Source organism: Hippocampus guttulatus, chromosome 21 (genome assembly GCF_054856545.1).
Source record: "Hippocampus guttulatus isolate MCC_2025c chromosome 21, RoL_Hgut_1.0, whole genome shotgun sequence".
NCBI lineage: Eukaryota > Metazoa > Chordata > Actinopteri > Syngnathiformes > Syngnathidae > Hippocampus > Hippocampus guttulatus.
Window position 1 is genome coordinate 4520168 of NC_141281.1, and position 22985 is coordinate 4543152.

General features: G+C 42.6%; 4 protein-coding genes across 6 annotated transcripts; 2 read left to right on the forward strand and 2 right to left on the reverse strand.

Annotated features, from left to right (window-relative positions):
- Positions 1–378: 378 nt before the first annotated feature.
- fam168b (family with sequence similarity 168 member B) lies at positions 379–5630 on the reverse strand. Of its 2 annotated transcripts, none has more exons than XM_086102342.1 (7): positions 5506–5630; positions 4364–4448; positions 3153–3236; positions 2748–2890; positions 2474–2672; positions 2085–2215; positions 379–2009 (listed from the first exon to the last, which is right to left on the reverse strand). In XM_086102342.1, the coding sequence occupies exons 2-6, from the start codon at positions 4431–4433 to the stop codon at positions 2097–2099; spliced, it is 615 nt and encodes a 204-aa protein (XP_085958468.1). In that variant the 5' UTR covers positions 4434–4448; positions 5506–5630; the 3' UTR covers positions 379–2009; positions 2085–2096. The 2 variants fall into 2 exon arrangements, with proteins under 2 accessions (XP_085958468.1, XP_085958469.1); XM_086102343.1 differs by having other exon boundaries at positions 379–1975; positions 5506–5598.
- Positions 5631–6313: 683 nt separating this feature from the next.
- fbxo45 (F-box protein 45) lies at positions 6314–8473 on the forward strand. The gene is made up of 3 exons (XM_086101905.1): positions 6314–6783; positions 7065–7421; positions 7548–8473. Exons 1-3 carry the CDS (start codon positions 6463–6465, stop codon positions 7731–7733), a joined length of 864 nt encoding a protein of 287 aa, XP_085958031.1. The 5' UTR covers positions 6314–6462; the 3' UTR covers positions 7734–8473.
- A 1836-nt stretch (positions 8474–10309) lies between these two features.
- On the forward strand, positions 10310–13800 carry nrros (negative regulator of reactive oxygen species). Of its 2 annotated transcripts, none has more exons than XM_086101902.1 (3): positions 10310–10552; positions 11229–11340; positions 11790–13800. In XM_086101902.1, exons 2-3 carry the CDS (start codon positions 11242–11244, stop codon positions 13725–13727), a joined length of 2037 nt encoding a protein of 678 aa, XP_085958028.1. In that variant the 5' UTR covers positions 10310–10552; positions 11229–11241; the 3' UTR covers positions 13728–13800. The 2 variants fall into 2 exon arrangements, with proteins under 2 accessions (XP_085958028.1, XP_085958029.1); XM_086101903.1 differs by having other exon boundaries at positions 10311–10552; positions 11306–11340.
- A 2826-nt stretch (positions 13801–16626) lies between these two features.
- sh3glb1a (SH3-domain GRB2-like endophilin B1a) lies at positions 16627–21902 on the reverse strand. The gene is made up of 9 exons (XM_086101904.1): positions 21688–21902; positions 21152–21293; positions 20593–20721; positions 20295–20428; positions 19878–19970; positions 18739–18828; positions 18257–18357; positions 17939–18170; positions 16627–17813 (listed from the first exon to the last, which is right to left on the reverse strand). Exons 1-9 carry the CDS (start codon positions 21748–21750, stop codon positions 17706–17708), a joined length of 1092 nt encoding a protein of 363 aa, XP_085958030.1. The 5' UTR covers positions 21751–21902; the 3' UTR covers positions 16627–17705.
- Between the last annotated feature and the right edge of the window lie 1083 nt (positions 21903–22985).

A 22985-nucleotide genomic window follows, 5' to 3' on the forward strand; every position in this document is an offset into this window, starting at 1 on the left:
TGCATTACTGCCACCTATTAATCTGCGATGGTTACTGTTTTGGATTGCAATCACCTTGGATTTTAATCACATATTCCATCTCTCAAACCCCGTTACTTTTATATTTACCCCCGTTCATGTATTTCTATATCTTTTCCATGCATTTGACTTGATCTGAATCTCAGATTTTATCAGCACTTTCCTTCCTTCCTCAATCATTTTCCTTCAGACTTCGCCATCTTTCTTGACTGTTGTAAAAATCCAAATGTATGATCACCGTGTCTGAGAACAAAACGGGACACAATGCAACGTTAGATGCCAAAAGGTTGTGAAAACTCATCACGTTTACAATTTTCAGCAAAATATTTTGTCATCAAGAATTGTACAATGGCAACCACGTTTATTCTTATATTCCTTTTTATTTTTGCTCTTTTATTTAGAATACAAAACAAGAACCAAAATAAAAATAACATACAAAACATACTGAAGTCAGGTGACATTGTAAAGCAAGTTGGGGACAATGGTTTAGAGTCAGCTGATGCTACAACTGCAAGCAATGTCAAAAACATCTTGGAATTACTTAGTGCTTCCTGTCAGTAGTGCTATTCAAGAATGCAGGTCAATAGTCGTGGGTTTCTTCAACTTTAGTATTTAGCAGTGGTGTCGGCAGGGCTCCAGACTAGTGGTTCTTTGCCCCTAAAAATGGAGGTATTGCAAGAAAGTTTTTCATTTCTCATGTGTGACCAATAATTCTGCTGATTGGTTTCATTTATAAGTCTTGACTATGTTTTATTGCTGACAAACCTCTTCTCCACTTATCAATAACATAGTGAAAATTATTGGAAATGTAAATATTTACTTTGCAAGTCAATTTGTGATTTATGCAAGACCCTAAAATTTGATGTTGGGGACCGCTGTGCTCCCAGTTAAAAAAAACAAACCAAAAAAAAAAAAAAAAGCAGTCTGGAGTCCTGGGTGTAGTGTTTAAGACCTACTGAAGATAACAGTAAATGAAACAATTCAATGACCTGTATGACACCATTTCTTATAGTCTCCAATTTAAACACGCACTCACACACACACAAAAACAACTGGTGGTTTGTGCATATTCACTCTAATCATGGGTGTCCTGGATTAGAAAGATATTCCCTGAAAGGGTTTCAAGCACAAACCAAACAGCTGCTTCAGTCTGAGCGTGAAGTCAGAAATCTTCTCACTAAAAGGTATTGATCAGATTTTGAGAACTTTAACGATTAAGTCGGAACGGTACATGGCCGCAGCCACAAAGTCCCACTCTTTCCTTAAAACACGCTAACAGTAAAAACAAATACACGTACTGCATCACTGAAAGAAATAAAATAAAACGAACAAGCTGCATTTAATTAAACACAAAGCTGTGAAAACAGAAGAGTTGGCTGCACCTGACTGTGCAGTGTTGCTATTTTTTTTTTTTTTTGCATCAACACTTCTCATCTTGTTTCACATTTAAGATGTGGTGACTGGCAAGTCAGCTTCGGATATTTATTACTTTTCACGTCCTTTGGATGTGATCCTTTTGAAGGAGTTTGCATCTGTCACAGCAGGTCGATTGAGCTAGCATTACTTGACATATTAACATACAGAACATGCATTCAACAGCAGACGCCTCTCCAAAATAAGTGGGGATTAAATTACTCCAAACTCCAATTTCACCACAAGCTAGTTAAAACTCTAAAATTTGCATGACAGCCTGGATAAATAATTGCATGGAGGCCTAGACCGCCGGATGTGAGATATGCAACAGGCTTGTAGGGGTGCGGCATGGAAAATGAAGCCTAATTCCATTAAGACGTGGATGGACGCCTCCTACCCCCTCCCTATCCTAATGGACCTACATGGTTTCAGATTCACATTATACTGGAAGAAGACAAACTGGTTGCAGATGCTGGCAGAGTTGGTCCACCACCGCTCGCAAAAAACACTGGAGTGGAGTGTGAATGCATATCGACCGCCTCACCTGCAGAGACAAGCACACACACACACACACACCCCTATCCATACAGTGAAAAAAACTTGACGGTTAGCACTTAGCAGGCACATTAATACTCTCCAAGCGCCATACTCACTCTGATTCAACTTCACCACTGAGGGGGTACATAGCTGTAGCTGTGCGTGCCGGCGGGCCGATATGTGGGCATGGTGACGGGGTGCGCGGCGAGAGTGGCGGGTGCCGGTGACGGAGTCGACAGCAAAGTTCCTGACGTGCAGAGTGAACAAAATAGACATCATTGTGATCAAGGCATTGTGACTAAACACACGTGGCTCCACTGTAATATTTGTCATGTTCCGGGGGGGCATGGTCCTGTGAAGCTGGCTATTTTAAAACCTACTCTGGGTTCAGAATCAGCGCAAAAAAATGAAATCATGTGGAAAAGTAGACTTGCGTCTCTGATTTCAACATTCCCGGAAGTAAAAATTTGTTGACCAGTGTAATTGTTGATTTCAAGCTACCCACCAGCTGACATGGCCATCGTGGTGCCGGCCACCATGCCCATGGCAACCCCATTGTTGCGGGGAGGAGGGATGGATGGAGCATACATGGCCGCGGGCATCCCGTTGGGCTGGACCACCGTTGTGTGATGGATCACATGAGGTGGTGCCGCGTACAGTGGCTGTGTGAAGTAAGTACCTTGCTGTTGTGAAGGGATCAGCGCCTGCATCACACCAAGCAGAACATTTGACGAGTTTTGCGCTTCATAAACTAGGCAATGCAACCAAGTACGACATACCTGTGCATAAGGGTTATGTTGGGGGTAAGTGCTCCTGACTGGGTATACAGCAGCTGGGTATGGGTTGGGGGAGGATGAGTATGGTGGGACAGTCCCGGTGTTGGGGGAACAGGACATTTTAAATGGAGCACCAGGGGCGTAACCTGGATCACAGAACAGAAAATGTCAACACCACTCGATAGTCACATCATTAGGTACAACTGCAATCTAAGTTGATCACAAAAGAAGTGTATCAAATGTTTCGCCATCCCACACTTTATAATGAGAGTATCCGTGAGGGACTGTCCAAAGTCAAATAAGGGAAACAAAAAAATATTACTAAAATATTGACGTGTGAATGTAGTTATTAATAATGTAGATTAATAAATATAATACTGTAAATACACTAGACAGACAGACTTTTACCACTTGAGAAGGCTGGATTTACTCCTTGGTAGACATTTGGAGTGTATGGTGGGGCAGCTGCTGCATAACCCACAGGGAAGCCAGCTATAATGACGAACAACAAATACAAAAGAGCGTATGAAACCAAGTTTCTCGGATTAGTAATAGACTCAAAACTATGTTGGAAGCCACATATCGATAACGTAAAAAGAAAAATAGCCAAAACCGTAGGGATCCTCTACAAAACCAAGGAAGTGCTAAATAAGAGATCTTTGTACACATTATACACTTCATTATTATTACCATATATGACCTACTGTGTGGAAATATGGGGAAATGCCTGCAAAACAAACACACTCCCTATTCTCAACCTACAAAAAAAAGCAATTCGAATTATTAATAGATCAAAATATACGAAACCCACAAATCCACTATTTATCAAATTAAATACGATGAAATTTTATGACCTGGTTGACTTTAAAACCGCCCAATTAATGTACAAAGCACACAATAACCTGCTCTGCCAAAACATTCAGAAGTTTTTCGAAATTCGAGAAAGCAGCTATGATTTAAGAGGTACCAACTTATTCAAAAAACTCAAAACAAGAACAAACATCAAGCAAAGAAGTGTATCTATCAAAGGTGTTAATCTGTGGAATAATCTCGAAACGGACCTGAAAATGAGTAAATCGCTTGCTGAGTTCAAAAACAAATTCAAAAAAATAGTACAAACAACCTACATCAATCAGAGTTAAAATGATAAATTCAAAACATTAAATATAATGATAAATCAGAACTAAGTTGATAAATAGAGAAAGGTATATAAATATCCATTATGAATACAAGAGAAAATTGACACAAGAGTGTCAGGGTGTGGAAGTATATAATCCCGATACAAACCAAAAGTTGTAAAAATATCACGGTTAAGGGTAAAGTATGAGCCTTAATGGAGACTTCTTTCTTCTTACTTTTTTCTTTTCTGATTGATATAAAAATGATTTATTAGATACAATCACATAACGGGGTAGGACTAGATAAGTTTTTTACTTCTTCCTACTCCCTTGAACATAATAACTGTGTTGTATGAAGATTGATTTCTTTCTTTTTTTATCTACCTTATTTTCTGTCAAATTATTACTGTATATATGTTTTATGTTCAATAAACAAACAAACAAACAAAAACAACAACATAAAATAATTGTATAATGTCAGCATTTTATGCAAGAACCCACCTGGATAGCCTAAACCCTTAGAGTTGGTGAAGGGGACCCCTGTTGGTGCAGGGCTGTACACTGGATTCATTATGGCCACCAAATCCTGCAATTAAAAAATACATTTATAAAATAGTATACATTTTTTACATGCTACCTTCTTACACCTACGGTGCACATGAAATGTTTACATGCCCTTGTTAAAATAAAATGTCAAATATTGTGATTAAAAAATAGCAGAACTGTGACCGACAGTTTAAGGAAGTACAACATGCAACCAGATTATTGTATACTTCTAAAAAAAATTTTTTTTTACTCTAATTAGTATGGGTGATTAGAGTAATCTGATCATTTTAAACTGTTGTCGCATGAAATGGACGAGCTCACGTCTAGTGAAAGTCACGTCAGATGTGCTCTCTAGCGGTGGCCATGGCACACTGCACAAAGGCTGAGGCGATGACGGGCGTCCGGGGCTCAAAATGACTACACTCTCGCTACGCAGTTGTGGAAATCTAACTGTACACTCTGCGTGTCTGAGGACGCCCAGCAACAAAATGCGACGTTATGTGTCAAATATCAAATCCCTTTTTCTTACAAAAACACAACAAGCATTTTACATCGCAGTTTGTGAAAAAAATCAAAACGGAGGAGAGTGAATGCGATTAAAATGATAAGAAGTTGATTGCAGGCGAGCTGCTAACAAATTTGACTTCAAAGACGATGACAAATTAAGTTTGATGTACGTCATTGGAGTTGTAATAGGCGATGCTGCTGTACTCTCTGTTGTAGTGAAGATGCTGTGATGGAATTTTGGCAAGGTGTGCGAAGGTGAACCCATCGACGCTTTATCATGAGCTAGCTTAAACGCGTAAGCCGAACTAGCGGTTCAATCTCAGTTCCCCACATGTACTTTGCACTGAGAACATGAAATGTTCATACTCTGTTGTTTTGTAGGTGATCGGCAAGCCGATCACCTGTCTGTCCACGCAAATCTCCACCAACCTCTGGCGTGAGTGCACAGCAGCCAGAGGGAGGCGATTTACCGCCAGGCCGCAACTCAGGAGGCAGCCAGCCGGACAGCTGTGTTCTGCACCACTGCTTGTCCCAACATGGCACACAACACAACGCAAACCAAAATGCTCTAATCAACTACAATAACTTACTGGTAGATGTTCTTGCCGTCCGCAAATACGCTTCTTTGGATCCCCGATGGCAAATAAATTGAAGCTGGCTGGTGTTTTGCTCCCAGATGCTGAACTCTTTTGAGTGATTACGTCACTTCCGTATAGTGTCACGTGATTCAGGCCGATAATGTATTGATTTATTACTTATTTATTTGTTGTAATATAGTCATATAAATCCAACCAAAGAACAACGCATTTGTTGTTAAAATATTTTGACAAGAAACTAACGAAATAAAACTGCAATTCTACTTCAAATTACGAATAGGACGCTTTGCAAATTCATTCAGGATTTATGTGATGTTATGTTATGCTTTATTTATATACTTTGTGTCTTCTACTTTCTCCCTTTCATTATTTTGCCCCCTGTAAATTGGGGATTCCTCCATTGTGAGACAAATAAAGGTTTTCTGATCTTATTTTTTATTCACTGCTTATGCAATTTGTGTATCCTTTTTTCTGAATTATTCTATACACATATGTTTGTGACACAATGTCTCATTCTAATTAATTTTATTCGTGTTGTGACTCCAACCGTCTGCAACGAATGACATTGGGTCTGTTATGACGTCAGGCTAAGGTCCTGGCGTGTGGTAAAAAAATATTGTGTGTAGCGGTGATTTAGCATTGTTTCTGCAGATGAACATAACAAACTAAGCATAATAAATACAAAATATAAATACAAAGATAAATACAAGGGTTTCTGTAGACTATATTCTTTGCCAATACATTTATTCATTGATATTACTTTGTTTCTTCAGGGACCTAACGCATCATTTCCCGTCAGCGGTCGAACTGGAATGGGATCCATACTGTTGTGGTTCCAGTAGCGCCCATGTATGTGTCAAGAGCTGAAATGTTGACATTAAATTAATACTTGGGCGTCATTCTGTGGTGTTAGGTGATAGTTTTCGCTCGTTTGCAAACGGTGGGACTATTATGTCGGGTGCGGCCGGTGGAGGCTCCTGTAGTCTGGGCGCAGCAGCTGGAGCTAGTTGCAGCTCCGCCGGCCCTCCCTACACTGCGGCATCCGGGGGTGGAGCAGGGGTGGCCGGTAGACTACCTGCTCGGGTCCTGGAGCTTATTTTCTCCTATTTGGAGCTCGCCGATTTGACTCGATGCGCCTTGGTGTGCTGGCACTGGAACAACATTTTGGCGGATGAAAACAGCGAGGTGTGGCGCAGCCTGGCTGCTCGAACACTAAGTGAAGAAGCCCTGCGGTCTGACATCCTGTGCAACCTCCCTTCCTACAAGGGCAAGGTGGGTTTACTGTTTGGTTCCCATTGGGAGACCCGTGGATCATCAAGATGTTTGATCTGTACCATCACCGCACGTAAATGTGCCTGGTGCATTAGACGGAAGCATAATTACCAAAACAACGTACCCGCTTATTGCTGCATTGGTGAAGCAGACAATTATTAAAGATCACAGAGAATAAGCCATACAGGGGGAAACTTCTGAGGTTCAGGGTTCCAAACTAGGCTCGAGCCTTATCTCTGTGTAAAATATTATAAATGATACAACATCGAATCTGTTTCCAGCTCAAATCGTTTCAACACGCTCTGAGCTCCCATGACTGCTCTCGCAACGTGTACGTGAAGAAGAACGGATTCACCCTTCACCGCAACCCCATCGCCCAGAGCACAGATGGAGCACGGGGCAAGATTGGCTTTTCGGAAGGGCGTCACGCCTGGGAGATCTGGTGGGAAGGCCCTCTGGGCACGGTGGCGGTGATCGGCATTGCGACCAAGCGGGCATCGATGCAGTGCCAAGGCTACGTGGCTCTTCTGGGCAGTGATGACCAGAGCTGGGGCTGGAACCTGGTCGACAACAACTTGCTCCACAACGGGGAGGTGAACGGGAACTTTCCACAGTGTAACAATGCACCCAAATATCAGGTATGGCCCATAACTGAGTAGTCCCCTGTCTATAAAATGGCTAACCTCTTTGTACACTTATATGACCATGAATAAAATCTAGATGTTGATGAACACCATCACCCATTGTGTTCTTTTCTTCTGCAGATTGGCGAGAGAATACGAGTGATTCTCGACATGGATGATAAGACATTAGCTTTCGAGAGGGGGTTTGAGTTTCTGGGAGTTGCGTTTCGAGGACTGCCCAAAGCCTGCATGTTCCCTGCTGTCTCCGCAGTGTACGGCAACACGGAGGTCACAATGGTGTACTTGGGGAAGCCGCTGGATGGCTAGGAGCTGAATGGACGGTCCTCTCCAAAGGTATTGGAACGACAAACGCAAAGGAATTGACACGGCTGTTCCAATACTTTTGGAGGGGACTGTCACTGAAGGTCTTGAAGGCCAAACCGTTCTCTTCCACCTCTTCACATTCATACCGGGGACTGCGGACATTTTGACTACATTTGAACAGCTCACGACTCCTGCGTCAGAATTTTGACTGTGAAAAGGACTCTGTTTATTCATGTATCAGCGTGGAAGCTAACACCTTTACAGTTTCGATTCCAGATTACTTTTTACACGCAGAACATCAAAATATCGAACATTATCCCCCGATTCAGTGCTGAACACGTACCACAGGTTTGACTTGTATTTGAAGGTCCAGATGAACTATTCTAGACTGTGGCAAACACTATATGACTCAATTTAAAAATACTGAAGCTCTATGTATTTGGGAAAACAGCTCAATGTGGAATAATCTATTACGTCCCGTGTTAGTTCGGATTTGTATTTATGCCACATCAACGTGACCTGACTTAGTAGTTGCCATGCATGAGAAGTGCCGTACGGACCATTACAATCCGTTACTTTTAAGTCCACGCATCCAGTATGGGCAGAACCTGTACGTCACATCAGCGTGTCGTTTTTAATGTGCTACTGTTGTATTACGCTCTACTATTTATTTCCCTCTTTTATCTATGGTACTATTGGCTTCTGTACAGCTTAAAAATTGGAGAATAAAGTCATTACATGGGGCCACTCGAAATGGCTTGTCGATGCATTTTGCTTGTGGAATGATCTCATATGTCCACGACTCGATGTCTTCATTCTTCATATCGTCTCGACATATTCCCCAGAGGCTTTGTTTGCGTTCAAGATCTCTTCATGGCGTCTGCTCAATCTAAATGGCTGAAATGAATGATTGCTGATGACTTCTCGTTTGAGGCTGTTTCCACAAGAGGTCAGTGCAGCGATGGTCTTGTGAATGTTATTTTTCGATGCAAGCTCTTCCAATGCATTTTCTGAGCATTCAAAGAGGTGGCAAAAGTACACGCAGACACAATGTAATTAAACAACTCAACTCCTTTGCCTGATTAAAAGTATAAACTCTGAAATGTACTATTTAGTAAAAATAATAACAATAATAATAAATTTACTTTATACTCTCACTTTAAATACAATATCCGTTTTGAAAACCTTTAGGCTGGCACAAGACATAAACTTGTGCAAGAAATATTTCTGATAGCCAACAACAAACGATTATCCTGGATGGGGAATATCTTGCTTCTCTGCATCTGTTGCGTCATCGTTGTCATTCATGCTCCCCATTTTAACACTGAAGTAACGCTGCACCGAGGAGCTCCTGACATTTTGCTTATTATTCATTGCACGCTACAGCCACAACAATAAACTGGTTCTGAAGAATTTCAACAGCATGAAACTGAAGAATTGTTTTTTTCCTGTGAGAAAACATCCCACATCCCCCTACGACAATAGCGACTATTCCTCCTCCTCAGTTCACAGAAATAGAACTCAGATTCACATGTTGTGCTGTTCCTCATCACAGCCTTAATCCCCGAAGCGAGGCAAAAAATAAGGCCGAAAAATCATCTTCAGTCAACACAGCATTAGACATGCTCCGATTTCAGTTTATGACGTAGATTTCACCACGTGCCTTCGTGGCGATGCACCTATGCCTCTCAAATTGCTCTGAATATCAACAAATAAAGGAAATGATAGAACTGTAGTTCATAATTCACATAAACAGAGAAGCGTGACACTGGAAAACCAACATAGGCAAAAGCATGGCAATACATGAGCCAATTGACTGGAGTAAACAGATAAAACCCTGAGGTACACCTGCATCAAAACAAAAGCTGTACTTAAAAAATCGTTTCAAAAGACAATAATGCCTCCCACAGGTCAAAATGCATGCTTACACAGCCAATTGATAATTCCTATACAACCAGGACAGGAGCACTAAGAGTGCTGAGAAAACTGCCAGTCGAAAATCGATTTTGCCACAAGGTATCACGTGCCACAGATTTTTTATTTTTTTTTGCCCCACTTTCGACCTATGCTCCAGCCAGCCACTTCACTTCCTTATTCCTTGTTCCCTATTTTTGCCTGAGGGGTGGATACCAAGGATAAACAACTTGGGTCAAAATATGCCTCCAGGGACAATTTGATCAATGCAGAAAAAAAATGCCAAACATTAAAAAAAAGCAAAAACAAAACTATCATGCTGATTTGCGATGAACACAATTCATGTTTCCCAATTTCCCTGGTGTGTCTTACATCGGGCCTAATAGTGTTGAAACTATTCAATAGATAAGATCCAATAATATCATTCTAACTGAAGTAGGTATTGTAGCAGCAGGCCTCAAACCGAGCAGGAAGGGTGTGTACGTTGACTGGTTTCCTCTCCAGCATGTTGGCTGATCAGAAGAGGCCAAGAGTGTGTCAAAAGAGTGTCGAGGGCGTGTTTTGCCAGGGTTGGTGTGGTGGCAGCTGCGCTCGCAACCACAATTCTAATATGCGAGATATAACGCCTGGGCTCCGGCGAAGAGGAAGAAGAGAAGTTGAGCAGCACTTGCCTGCCTTCCTGTGGCCCCCTTGAGCTTGAGAACCTCTCTCTGATTGCAGCTTGTCCATGTGACTCGGTTTCCGTTGCATGCTTCCGCGAATAGTAAAACAGAGGTGTCATTGCTTCTGTCAGAGGGCGGCACATGAAGATCACGCATGAGAAGGCACACTACGGCGGAGAGCGAGGCAGCGATATGGTCAGGGGAGCAGGCATCAGTGGCTTGGGGGATCCGCATCTAACCACCACTGTAAGTGAAAGCATGATGCACTTTTCAGTTTGGAAAACGAACACCGACTGTCTAAAGAGCAATCGGAATGATTATTTGAAATGTTTATCTATCGGTTGCAATGCATATTGTTGCTCTTACCTTCGATTACTCGATTATCCGGAGTTGATTTTTCTGAAAAAAAAAAAAAAGAAAAAAAAACATTTTCCACATTGCCTAGAGACCCACAAAGTGAAATTAGTGAAATAAAAAATGTTTTTTAATATCATGACTATTAAGCACAATGCACACTTCTTTCATATCTTGGAGGTATTAAATAAAGGGAAAAAAATGAAGATTAAATCCATTCATCCATTCATTTTCTAATCCGCTTATCCTCATGAAGGTCGTGGGCGTGCTGGAGCCTTTCCCAGCCGTCTTCGGGCAGCAGGCGGGGTACACCCCGTACTGGTTGCCAGCCAATTGAAGGGCCCACTCATAGACAAACAAGCATTCACACTCACAATCACACCGAGGGACAATTTGGAGTGCCCAATTAACCCGCCACACATGTTTTTGGAACATGCAAATTCCGCACAGGAGAGCCGGAATCAAACCCATGATGAAGATGAAATAAATTTAGAAAAAAACAAAAGAAAAGTCGATTCTGCCTCTCTGTAAAATGTCTCTCTTTCTTTTCCATGATTTTTTTGAACAGTGAGTATGCTAAAATGTCAGGCCCTTCACCCATCATTATTTGTTTAATGCTATCCATGTGGACCGTCCTCGTACCAGCCTCAAGTCATCCGCAACACAGTCAGTGCAAGCTGGTAAGTGCTGTCTTTTCATACAGTGAACTGAGTTCCATATTACCCGCACATGGCCATGGGTGGTTTAATGAAAAAAATTGTTCTTAAAAATAGGGTATTCTGGTTCTGTTGTTGTCATTTTTATTCCTGGGCGTAGGACACTCGCTTAAGCCTCTCAAGTTGACACGAAACGTTAATTAAGGGGCAATCATTTTTTTAAAATAATCCATGTACTGTTGTTATGTCGTATTAGCAGTCGTCGTATCAGCATTATCCTGCTAGTGACGTAATATCCTGCTTGGTGTCGGTAAAACAGATAAAGATCATAAAACAATTTCTCTCTTCACAAAACGAAAGCCCAACACCCATCCATCCATTCTCTGTACAGAAAATCCCTCGAGGTATTTGCCAGAAAAAGTTTCTGAGGACATTGTTGTCAAGCAGCGCGTGTTCTCTTTCCTTGTCTACAGACACAAAGAGCAGCTCTGTGCAACAATAGCAACCTCACGTCAGTACCCGAGGGACTGCCGAGCAGCACCGAGGAGCTTCAACTCCATCACAATCTTATCAGGACACTACACGACAACTCTCTTCGGTATCCGTCACTCACTACCCTCAGTTTAGCCTGCAACCACGTGGAGATGTTACACGCCAAGACTTTTCAGTACTGCAAATTCTTAACAAGTCTGAATTTAGCAAATAATAGTCTGTATATGAGCTACCCAGAAACCAGCAAAGCTTTAAAGACGCTGCCCAGGATCAAATCTTTAGATCTATCCGAGAATACGCTGGATGAAGAAATGGCTGCCGTCCTGCTTGAAAATCTAACATCCTTGGAGTACCTAAATCTTTCGGGGAATCTCTTACGGCGCCTGGACGAGACCTCATTCAGGGATCTCCGTCGGGTCAAAGAGCTGGACCTGCAGAGGAACCTCCTGTTTGAGATCGACAACGCCTTTGACGGCACGCCCGGATTACAGCGGCTCAATTTGGCCTTCAATTATCTTCCTTGCCTGACGGACTTCCACATGACACAGCTAGCGGTCCTAAACGCCAGCCACAACTTCATCGAGTGGTTCATCTCCAGGCAGGACGTCAACGTCACTTTCCAAATCGAGACGCTCGATCTATCCGATAACAAACTGCTCTTCTTTCCGTTCTTACCCAACGCTAGCCGCTTACGGAATCTGTACCTGTCTCACAACACCGTGAGTTTTTATGAGCACCTGGCGGACGACGCCGCCTTCCCCAACTTGACCGCCACCATCACGTTCTACAACCTGAGGAGGAACAACACCATCCTCACGGCTACGCTGTGGGACGACAACCTCCACGGCGACGTCTCCTCGCTGGAGATTTTAGACCTACGGGGAAATCAGTTGCAGTACTTCCCGCGGGGATTCATCCGCCAAATGCCGTCCCTGTCTAGACTCCGAATGTGCAGCAACTGTCTCGAGCGCTTGAATCTAACTTCGGAGCAGTTCTCTGGTAGCTTGTGCGAGTTGGACGTCAGCAACAACAGACTGAAAGAGATTGCGGCGGACGACGTTACGTTGAGAACTCTTGGCAATTTGACAGACCTGAACGTGAGCCAGAATGATCTGAACTGCTTGTCATCGGGACTCTTGTTCAACTTGCCAAGCCTTCGGTCGGCGGACCTCAGTTACAACAACATCGGCATCTGCCTTCCTGAGGAAGTTGAGGCCAGCGCAGGTGTAGCCTGGAACGCCACCGTGTCCCTGAGGCGGCTTTTCCTAAAGGGATGCCACCTTGAAAGAATTCCGCCTTCGGCATTCTCTGGTCTTTCTCTCACACATTTAGAACTATCTGACAACCCTGGACTAAGAGGCCAACAATCGATAAAGAGCCTGAGCGCAACGTTACACCACTTGGGTTTGGGAAACACGCACGTCGGGGACTTGGACTTTGCAGCTTTTCCGAATCTGAAATCTCTGAATATTTCACGCAACTCCATCGCACATCTCCCGGCGTCCGTCGCGAGTCTTGACTTGAAACAGCTCGATTTAAGGGACAACAAGCTGTCCTCTATTCCCTCGGCTCAGGCCGACAAATTAGCCTCGAAACTTCACACCGTTTTCCTCACAGGAAATCCATTCAACTGCTGCCAAACAGAGTGGTTTCGGACATTTACAACAACAAAGACCGTGCATATGGTCGGCCAGTCGGACATCGAATGTACAGATCTCTCCCAAACACGCAGCATGTGGGATTATCAGTCATTTTTCTGTCACGAAGAAACCGGAGAGTCCATTTTTTGGTACATTCTCCTTTTTGTGCCTGTTTGCGTTTCTTTAGTGGGCATTTTAATGATTGTATTCCTCACTGTGAAGCCCAAAGTGATACACAAATCGATCAAAAAGAAATATTTCAAACCGACATCCTATTGATGCTTTATAAGGTCTCAGCAAATTAGGCTGGAAATGTGTGCCAATTTCACAAATAAAGTTAACTTTTTGTCAACCTGTCTTGGATATTCAAAGCTTTGTAGGTCCTATATACTGTGTGTCTCTAGACATCGTTATGTCACATAATTCCAAGACAGTTTATTTTGGATGGTTGATATTTGGAAATGTTAAAGTTTCTCCACTCCAGGAAGATTACAGGGGAGATCATTGACACAATAAAATTTATCCAATCCAATCCAATCTAATCCAAAAATAAGCATTGCGTCAAGACACTGGCATGAGCACTTTTGAAGCATCGGATCAATGAGACAACTTGCAACGTATTGGTATGTTACTGATGATTGCTATGATATCCTGTGATACACTGATCAGCAACTCAGTTATGGCACAGAAGATCTCGTTTCCCACCGCAGGCACCGCCAGGAGGGCGGTTCAAAGCCGCGGCCTCCTTAGTACCTCAAAGTAAAACTGCGGCCGTGCCTCGCTTTGTGTGTGAGCGTGTGCTTGGTGGTGTGCTTCATGCGTGAACAGATGCAGAAGTGGTGTGGTGCAAGCTGCCGCTATAAGCAGCGGAGGAAACAAGAAATTTCCTGTTTTGCTCAAATGTGCAGCAACTGACCAGTTCCGTTATCTCAAGGAGCAGGGTTTCCTTCCGTTCGGATGAAGGGCAAATACAACATGGACACCTTCTTTCAAAGCATAGCTACTTTTGGAAGCCGGTCCTCGTGAGCTCACTCGTATACCGCGGCGGTGTGCAGAAACCACCCGTCAAGAAATTCAAAAAGCACAAAAGACGTACGTGCGTGTGAATTCTTAATGAGTGGAGTCACTGAGAAACGGGAAGGTCGATAACATCTGCATTTGTGGCAGATTGCATGAGGCCTAACCAGAAGGTAACCAAAATACCGCTGTGGTGATGCTCAAGGTCATGGCGGTTGAAGACGTATAAATAGAAACTAGAGAGAACCCTTGCAGAACCAAATCTTTTTTTTTTCTTGGTTTGCAACATTCCAGCAAGTAAATGCCACGCAACTCAACTAAATAATACATAACTATGAGCAGTCGGTTACATCGTTGATGAGGTTGTCCTCGTGGTTACTCCCTAATGAATTTATCTGGTGGTCATTTTGACATGGTTGACAAGAGATTTTCACGCAAATAAATACATTTTGGGAGATTCCACCGCACTTGGAATAACTGTTCTGATTTCTCAGCAGTACCAGAAATGCAACCCACATGTATTTATCGCATTCAAAATTACTTTTTGTCGAAAGAGGAAGCCCCTGGTGAGAAGTTGCTGAGTCTGCATTCGTATGCTGGGTGATTGTGCAAACCATCAACTGTTCCAATTTAGGACATTCTAATCACGTTGAGTTTGCAAATACAAATGAAAGGACAAGTGAGAATATTGTTGATTGATTATCCAGATAAGATGAGCCTCGTTGTGCAGTGAATATATAAGACTAAAGTAATGGGACACAAGGTATCCAGGGCACCTCCAGGAAGTGAATCATCGTTGGTTTGCTTTTGTGGAAGAGAGGGGTGTTTCTCAGGTTGCAGGTTCACACTGTCCGAAATATGTGCCGCTGATAGAAATTATTTCAGAGTAACTACAAAGCTGTTAAATTTTAGCATGAATGTGTAAAATAAATACTACGGTGGAAATAAATCACCCTGCAACTTGGCTATTTGGGGTAAATCTGCCTCCATTGAAACAGGTCTTTCAAAGTAGGTCAGTGTTCCGAATGGGTATATGGGTCTGCATGTGTGTTTTTATACTCACCGTTGTGAGCACGGAATGCATGAAGCGCCAGTGGCAGTAGTGGGAGGCACACATTTGGATGCTGACACACGAGAGGATACCACACTGCACATCTTCTCACACTTCCCCTGCGAACACTTTCGAAGGAGACAAACGTAAATCAATGTTCTTCAGTCCAGGGGACATGAAAAAGGCACCAGATATTAATTCTGAAAAATACTTAGTGTTTGTTTGGAGTGGTCCAATTGGTAAACATAGAAACACCCCTCTATGTGTTGAATTTCGACTACACTATAAACTATCCATCCGTTATCAGATCCGCTTATCCTCACGAGGGTTGCGGATGTGCTGGAGCCTATCCCAGCTGTCTTCGGGCAATAGGTGGGGTACACTCTGAACTGGTTGCCAGCCAAATCTAGGGCACACTCATTGAAAACAACCATCCGCGGTCACTCACACCGAGGGATAAGTTCGAGTGATCACTTAAGACTACCATGCATGTTTTTGGAATGTGGAAGGAAATTGGGAGTACACAGGGAAAACCCACACAGGCACAGGGAGAACATGCAAACTCCACACAGGAAGGCCGCAGACCGGAACCGAACCAATGACCTCTGCACTGTGAGGCCGGCACGCTAACCTGTCTTCCGCCGTGCTGCCCACACTGCAAACTAGTGCCTGCCATAAATGAGCATTGTCTACAATTTATGTAGCGACGGAATTGTTCGGTCAAGCTCGCAAGGCGAGCCGTTACTGGTTGTTACCTGAATTACGCCGATTTAGGATGTCATTTTCAGTCAACGGCAAGCGGCAGAATGTTTTCATGGTCATCAAATTCATTAGAAACTAAATATGAAATTTTACTGCTGAAAATTGAAAAATGTTGAGGTATTTTTTCGGGGGGGGGGGGGGGGGGGAAATTTTTTCTTTCCGTTTTGTTTTGAAAAACGAGTGGTACAGAGATTGTCACTATGTCGTCCAAATGTACTTAAAATTGTCGCAATCAGGGAGACGGTATTATTCTGCCACCTGCTGGCTGATTTTGCATGCACACATCACAATTAATTATAAAACCCTCAGTACTCAGCGCCATTAAACTCCAACGAAGCAAAAATGATCTCCTTTTTACATTTTTTTTAATGCATTCACTTTACAAATCTTATCAAACAAATAGCACATGTGTAATGGCATACTTAAAGCTTCCACACTGTAAAGGTAACATATTCATGACGAGATGCAGTTGGGGAAGGATGATGTATTAGCCATGCCACACCCATCATATCAGATGATATCATCATATCAGAAGATATCAAAGATAGCATATTGATCAGCGTGCCATACGATAAAACTAATCATTTGCCAACTATACACCCAGCAAATAACTTAATCTCAAAGTAGCCATAGGTTGACAAATCCCTACAAAAATGTGAACATTTTGATGTTCACATCTTTGAGTTTTCCAATTAGCAATAAATATCAAGTAACAGGAGTCGAGGCTAAAAAGTAGAACAAATTGCCAATCTGAATACTGTTGGATTTGGACAAAAACTAAAAGTTGTTGAAAATGTTTGGCAAATTGTTTGGAATAAAACTGATTTCGTTCCCGACTAATTTCATCTGGCACTTAAAAGTTAAAAGTGCTCACATAGCTTGTGCCAAACTTCACAAAGCTGTTGTCCACTGCTATTTCATAAACATATACAATATCTCATTATGGTCAATCCAATTCTGAACGAGCATCACCCTAGTTTTCAGGATGAAGTGCTAAGGGGGGAAAAAAAAATTACTTTACGGTAGCAATGAACAAAGTAGAGAGAGACTCCAAACTTACACGCTTAGGCAACTGAGATGTGTATACTGTATATAGATATTTATATCATGTAAACAAAAAGAAATGCATGGAAAACTTTGGAAGATGTTCTGGCACCCATTGCAAATTGCTTAACATCAAATACAAAGGCATGGAAGAGAGGCAACTTTAAAAAAAAAAAATTGAAATGTAAGCCAGTTGCATGCAAAAACATCAACTCCATTTCCCCCCCCCCCGTTCACTTGAACGCACTGATTCCAGCTTCGAGTTCAGGTGTCCTCACTAAAAATGGAGCCTGACTTTTTATATATTATATAAAATAAAAACAGAATGGAAGAGGGCTGACATGGCAGCATAAGCTCACGACTGAAGATGCTATTTGCATGTTTCAGTTAAGTAATTCCAGATAGGTGATTGGTACTTTGCCCTTCTGGCTGCCTCGCTCTCCCATGAGCCAGTCGGAATCCATGCCTGGCACGCTGCTGACTGTGATAACCTGCAAACACATATCGTGCCTCTTGCATTAAAAAAGTGATGGCTGCGAACTTGAAAACCTCGTAAATTGGGGCACATCTCAATCAAGGTACGACCGTATTGTAGACAGCTACAAGAGTGGCTCACCTCATCGGCCAGCAGGGAAAGTTCACTGCTGCTCGCCGCGTCGTAGTCGTAAAGGACCCTCGCTTTGCGGCTGCCGCTGGAGATACGCAATTCGCTGAAGCCACCGGAGGTGGCTGAGCCGCCACGGCTGGAAGAGGCGGGCAGGGAGGCCGACACTGGTATGGTGGGCACTGAAATGCTGGCCCCTTCCGTCACTGACGACTGGTTGTTATTGGAGAATGACGAAGGAAAACTAGCCAGAGAGAGAGAGACGAGAAACACGCGTGAAACGCTGATAAAAGGAAATCAATGGTAGAATTGTTCAGAGCGTAATTTTACCTTCCCAACTGCTTTTGCAGATCCACCATATACTGGTAACATTGCGCATAGTAGGTCGTCTGAGCCTCCACAAAATCATTCAAACAGCGCAGGTGGTGTGCCTGATTACACACAAGAAGAAATGTGCGAAGGATATGAAAAGGTTGCCGATTTATGTTGACCTCAGGACGCATTATATAGCCTCATTATCTCAGCTGCTTTGACGCTACTGTTACAACAACTTGACTAAAGCAAAAACCATTTGGGTGCAGTAAAAATACAGAAATCAAGTCACATCAATTTTGTGCGTTGTAACTGTAACATTGAAAATGCATTTTATACTTCTGCATGCATTTTATACAAGGATCCCTTCATTCCAAAAGGTTTTCTCTTGTGGTGTACCCACTTGGCAATTACATTTGTAAATTTCTTTTTTTTTTATTTTAAAATGTGTGACTGAGATGGAGGTGTCAGGTTGTGTGAAGGCAAGCCAGGATACACACATGGGTGCTGCTGACGCCTTCGAGCAGCAGTCGCGTGATCTCAGCCTGACGGTCAAATTCACTCTGAGTCATCCTTAGCTCCTGTTCTGCCTGCAGGAAAGGATAAAAGTGATTTCGAGATGAACTCCACCATAGACACATGGGATAGAACACATGAGATAAGTGTTTTGCGGTCCCGAAAAGCATACTCCAAACAAATGATAGCTTTTGCCTCAATCTTACACAAGTCCAAGTGTGACTACAGAGGATATTACTCTGAGAGGAGATGGCTTCGGTGCGTGCATGTGTGTCTGGGACCTTTTTTTTTTTTTAAGGTCAAACATGGCTCCAGCATTCCACTTACCTCTGTCACTTCCCCATCTCACATCTGCAGCTTTGCAATTTAAAAACAGTGACAAGAGTTAGAGCGAGAACTGCTAAGTCACTCCGCATCAGACTTAAAGACTGGCGGGATGATTTGCTTTTGTGTGACAAAACGCGGCTATTCCCAACACCACTCAGGCTCTGGAACACATCATTTCACGTAATCCATTTGCGATGTTCGAAGACTTCCACGCAAACCGTGGACACTCTTGCTTGCTTTAAATCCAGTCACGGAGAAGACCAGTTTGTGGTGATGTGACGTCATCTATTACCAGATTTCTTAATTAGCAACCTCCTCTGTCATCCATCCTCGCTCTATTATTTACATGTTAGCTCCACCCACCAGAGCTCCCATCGAGGAGAAGTACAGAGGAGGAAGGAGGGACAAATGTTCGGAGTAATGACTCCAAAATGACAGCAGTCCTCGATTTTGTCATTTCATTGAGACGTCACTTAAGGTAAATTGAAGATCACGGCGAAAACACTTTGTGCAAATGTGGTCTGGATGAATACAATGGAGTGACGCTGGTGAAGTTGCAAATGAATAAGTGACAAGAAAAGGGAAGACTAAATATGTCGTATGTACCCGTTGACAGTCATGTGACTTCATACTGCCTTTGAGGCCCCGGTAGTTTTCCTTCTTTGAAGAGGCTATTGCCTCATATTTTTGGGGAAGAAACATTTTTTTGACGGCAGATCAATGTTGAAACATCACCAAGACACCAAGTTGTAAAAGAACACTGCAGTAAAAGCAATATTTGACAACATATACGTACAGCAGCTCGAGCATCAGCCATGCGGGCCTTCTTGAGTCTCGTTTTGGCTGCATCCAGATCCAAACGCTTGACCTGCAGCAGCTTTCGTTCTTTCTGGAAAGAAATGATGAACAGAAACTTATGTATTACAATTTCCAGGTACATGCAAAACAAGTTAATGATTTGATGTGTTTTCCCTTTAGAAAGTAGTTGGTCTAACGTCTATGGAATGAAAAAATGTTTTTGAAAATATCAAAACATTTGCAAGAAAAAAAATAAAGCAAACAGTATACTGTACTGACCCACGTGAGCAATGAGGTAGAATTTACTGACTCCAGAGCAAGAGTGATACAACCATTGTGTGAATTATCTAAGATTAGATTGTTGTTGAAATTGCATGAAAAGGGTAGAGAATGGCATCCTCCACTACCAGCTCACCAGGATTGTTTTGAAGTCCCCCTCCAGAAAGTTCCTGAAAGGGGTCAGGAAATTGATGGCAGAACTTTGAATTAACTCTCGCTCTGCACCGCCGATTTGCTTCTGGGTCTCGCCACATTTTATCAAAGCATTTCCTACAATAGTGAGCAGCACAAACAAACCATCACTCCCATTATTGCACAGGACAGGAGACGGTACAATCTAGAAACTAGTGCTGTAACTCAGCCCTGCAGAACGCTGATTGGATGATACAGAGCATGTACCACGTGTACCAAAAATATACACAATTGATAATCACCATAAGCAGTCCCGGGACCAAATTCATTTCCTGAGTCAATCATGGACTGGCCCAACAGTTCATGGTTGTTCATTCGCGTTGGGACCTTTTTTTCCAGTTTCTCGTACACAAATTCTTCAAGTCGGACATCTGGAAATTACAAGGGAAACTCAATTACAAAGTCATGAGACAGTCAGGGGGGAATGTACGAGACTGTAACATTCAACACGGAAAAAAATCTCCTGACAGCATTATTAATGCAAAAAGCAACTAGTGAAAAAAAAATACAAATCCACTTGTCCGTGTCCAAGACTAATAACACCAGGTGGTTTGTTGCATTTTTGCCGTAAAATGGTGCGAATTGAGGAGCGTGCACAGCTGAGCTGACAGATGTCACACACCAATCCTGAATGTGGATGTACAATATTTGGAGCTCCGTTTGTTGATCTTATGTGCCTTACAAATGTAACATTCTACAAACTTTACACCTCTTGCTCATCACAAACTATAATGATTCTGCACGTACCACAAACTGATTTCATCTATTGTATTTAATTTGTAATAAAGAGCATGTTCTTACTTGGGTTGGGTTGTAATAAGACCTCGGTCTGCTTCATGATTTTTTCTGTCCATTGCTTGGTGGTCTCAGCTCTTACCAAAAGATTCTCCAAATGGGCATCCAATTCTGTCTTCTCAGCCTGGCCAAACTTCTCTTCTGTGAACTTTTAAAAGAACGAAATACATATTAAACTCCAAACCAAATGATTAATGCACGTAACGCCCACCCTACTTTCTGGACTGGAATGTTTCAGTCTTGTATTATCAACTGGACGCAAATCAACGTCATGCGTGCAGCTAATGAAGAGTACTGTACACGGTATTATCTTTTTTTAGCGGCCTGTTTTAATGTTAATCTCCTGCTGACCAATGGACAAAAACATTGCCGTGCTGCATGGCCTAGTGTAACGTGGTTGTAAGACACACATCTCCATGTTGATCAAAATGTATAACACAGTCAATGCCAAGGTTACGACATTTTCAAAGGTCTCTCATCTGGGTGGAAGCTAGCAGCTTATTAGCAACCACGTCCACCAGCAAAGCGTTGAAAAAACTTACTTGCACAGCACGACTTAGGAAGGTACCCGCGTCTGCAGCTAGCCGCTTGACATTAAAATCCATGACAACGAGGAGAAGTGAGTCTTGATTCTACGGTAGGGTTATTTCAAAGCGGTCCAATTTCCATCTCTTTTGAAAACGTCACTGAAGCAAGTTTTTGTCGGGAGTTCCACCCAGCTGTTGAATGCAACCAAGATGATACGACACCAAGAGAGTTCCCTTCCACCCAAAGCAATCTGACAGTTGGCCTTGAAACTGCGCATGCGGTCTTTCGGTTGCTCGAAACAGCTGAAGTTTCTTTTGGCATTTCTCGCTTGTTTCACACGCTTAGCTTTGAAAAGCGCATTTTGTTTTTCTCTTTTTTTTTTTTTTGCATTGCGTTGCAAAAAAAGTGACGCGTTGGAGCGACTTACATACGTTTCGAATTTTAAAAGAATAGTCTTTTGTTATATTTCAAAATGTAACCGAGTCGTATTTTTTATTTAAAATGAGATCATCAGAACATGTAAACACATGTAAAATGATCCACAGAAAACGTAGAATAAAATAGAAGCTAATAACATACAAGAGGTTCCATTCTGTGCCATTAGACAGGCAACTGTGATTTTTTTTTCATCACACCCACACAATCCGTGCATCTGGCCCTCCACCATGCACCGGTCGCTATCCAAACACAGGGCACATATTGGCAAACAACCATTCGCCTTCAAATTGATGGACAATTTGGAGTCTTCAATCACCCATCATCAACATGTTATGCGGGAGGAAGAAAATCATGCAAGGACAAACATGCACACAAGAACGATGGACCCATGCTTCAAATGCGGAACCTCAAACCTGGGAAGCAGACGTGCTAACCAGTAGCCCACACTGTCCACCATCATCATGACATGGCTGTGAACCTTTGACCTCTTCACCATCAACCCTCCCTGTCTTTTTCCCCCTTCAAAATATTGTATGCTGGCATTAGCTGTAAACATATAATGGTATTTTCATGACTTCTACATGAAGTCCAGGTGGTGGGTTCACGAGGGAGTAGTAGGAGACTCATCTGTCTCATGTCAGTGGATGTGGGTGTTTTTTGTTGTCCAGGCTCGACTTCGACCTTTCCAATTGCAACAACATTCAAAAGTGGTGTAGTAACTCAGCTTCAAGATCTGTCTCTGTACCTTGTTGATGCCAAAGTTAAGGCACAGGATAGAGCCGTTTTGGAATTTACCAAGATATTGACATGGGGAGGATGGCAATCTTTTCACTTCACAATTTGATCACCCTCCTTCCGTTTCTTAGAAAAGCTA

Excerpts from the sequence above, each read along its gene's own strand:
- fam168b (XM_086102342.1), bottom strand. The coding sequence starts at position 4,433 with ATGAATCCAGTGTACAGCCCTGCACCAACAGGGGTCCCCTTCACCAAC. Across the intron at positions 2,891-3,152 it reads AAATCCAGCCTTCTCAAGTG|GTTACGCCCCTGGTGCTCCA; the intron begins GTAAAAGTCTGT and ends TCTGTGATCCAG. Across the intron at positions 2,673-2,747 it reads AACATAACCCTTATGCACAG|GCGCTGATCCCTTCACAACA; the intron begins GTATGTCGTACT and ends GGTGTGATGCAG.
- fbxo45 (XM_086101905.1), top strand. The coding sequence starts at position 6,463 with ATGTCGGGTGCGGCCGGTGGAGGCTCCTGTAGTCTGGGCGCAGCAGCT. Across the intron at positions 6,784-7,064 it reads TCCCTTCCTACAAGGGCAAG|CTCAAATCGTTTCAACACGC; the intron begins GTGGGTTTACTG and ends ATCTGTTTCCAG. Across the intron at positions 7,422-7,547 it reads ACAATGCACCCAAATATCAG|ATTGGCGAGAGAATACGAGT; the intron begins GTATGGCCCATA and ends TTTCTTCTGCAG.
- nrros (XM_086101902.1), top strand. The coding sequence starts at position 11,242 with ATGTCAGGCCCTTCACCCATCATTATTTGTTTAATGCTATCCATGTGG. Across the intron at positions 11,341-11,789 it reads AACACAGTCAGTGCAAGCTG|ACACAAAGAGCAGCTCTGTG; the intron begins GTAAGTGCTGTC and ends CCTTGTCTACAG.
- sh3glb1a (XM_086101904.1), bottom strand. The coding sequence starts at position 21,750 with ATGGATTTTAATGTCAAGCGGCTAGCTGCAGACGCGGGTACCTTCCTA. Across the intron at positions 19,971-20,294 it reads GGGACTTCAAAACAATCCTG|AAAGAACGAAAGCTGCTGCA; the intron begins GTGAGCTGGTAG and ends ATTTCTTTCCAG. Across the intron at positions 18,829-19,877 it reads TGGCTGATGCTCGAGCTGCT|GCAGAACAGGAGCTAAGGAT; the intron begins GTACGTATATGT and ends CCTTTCCTGCAG.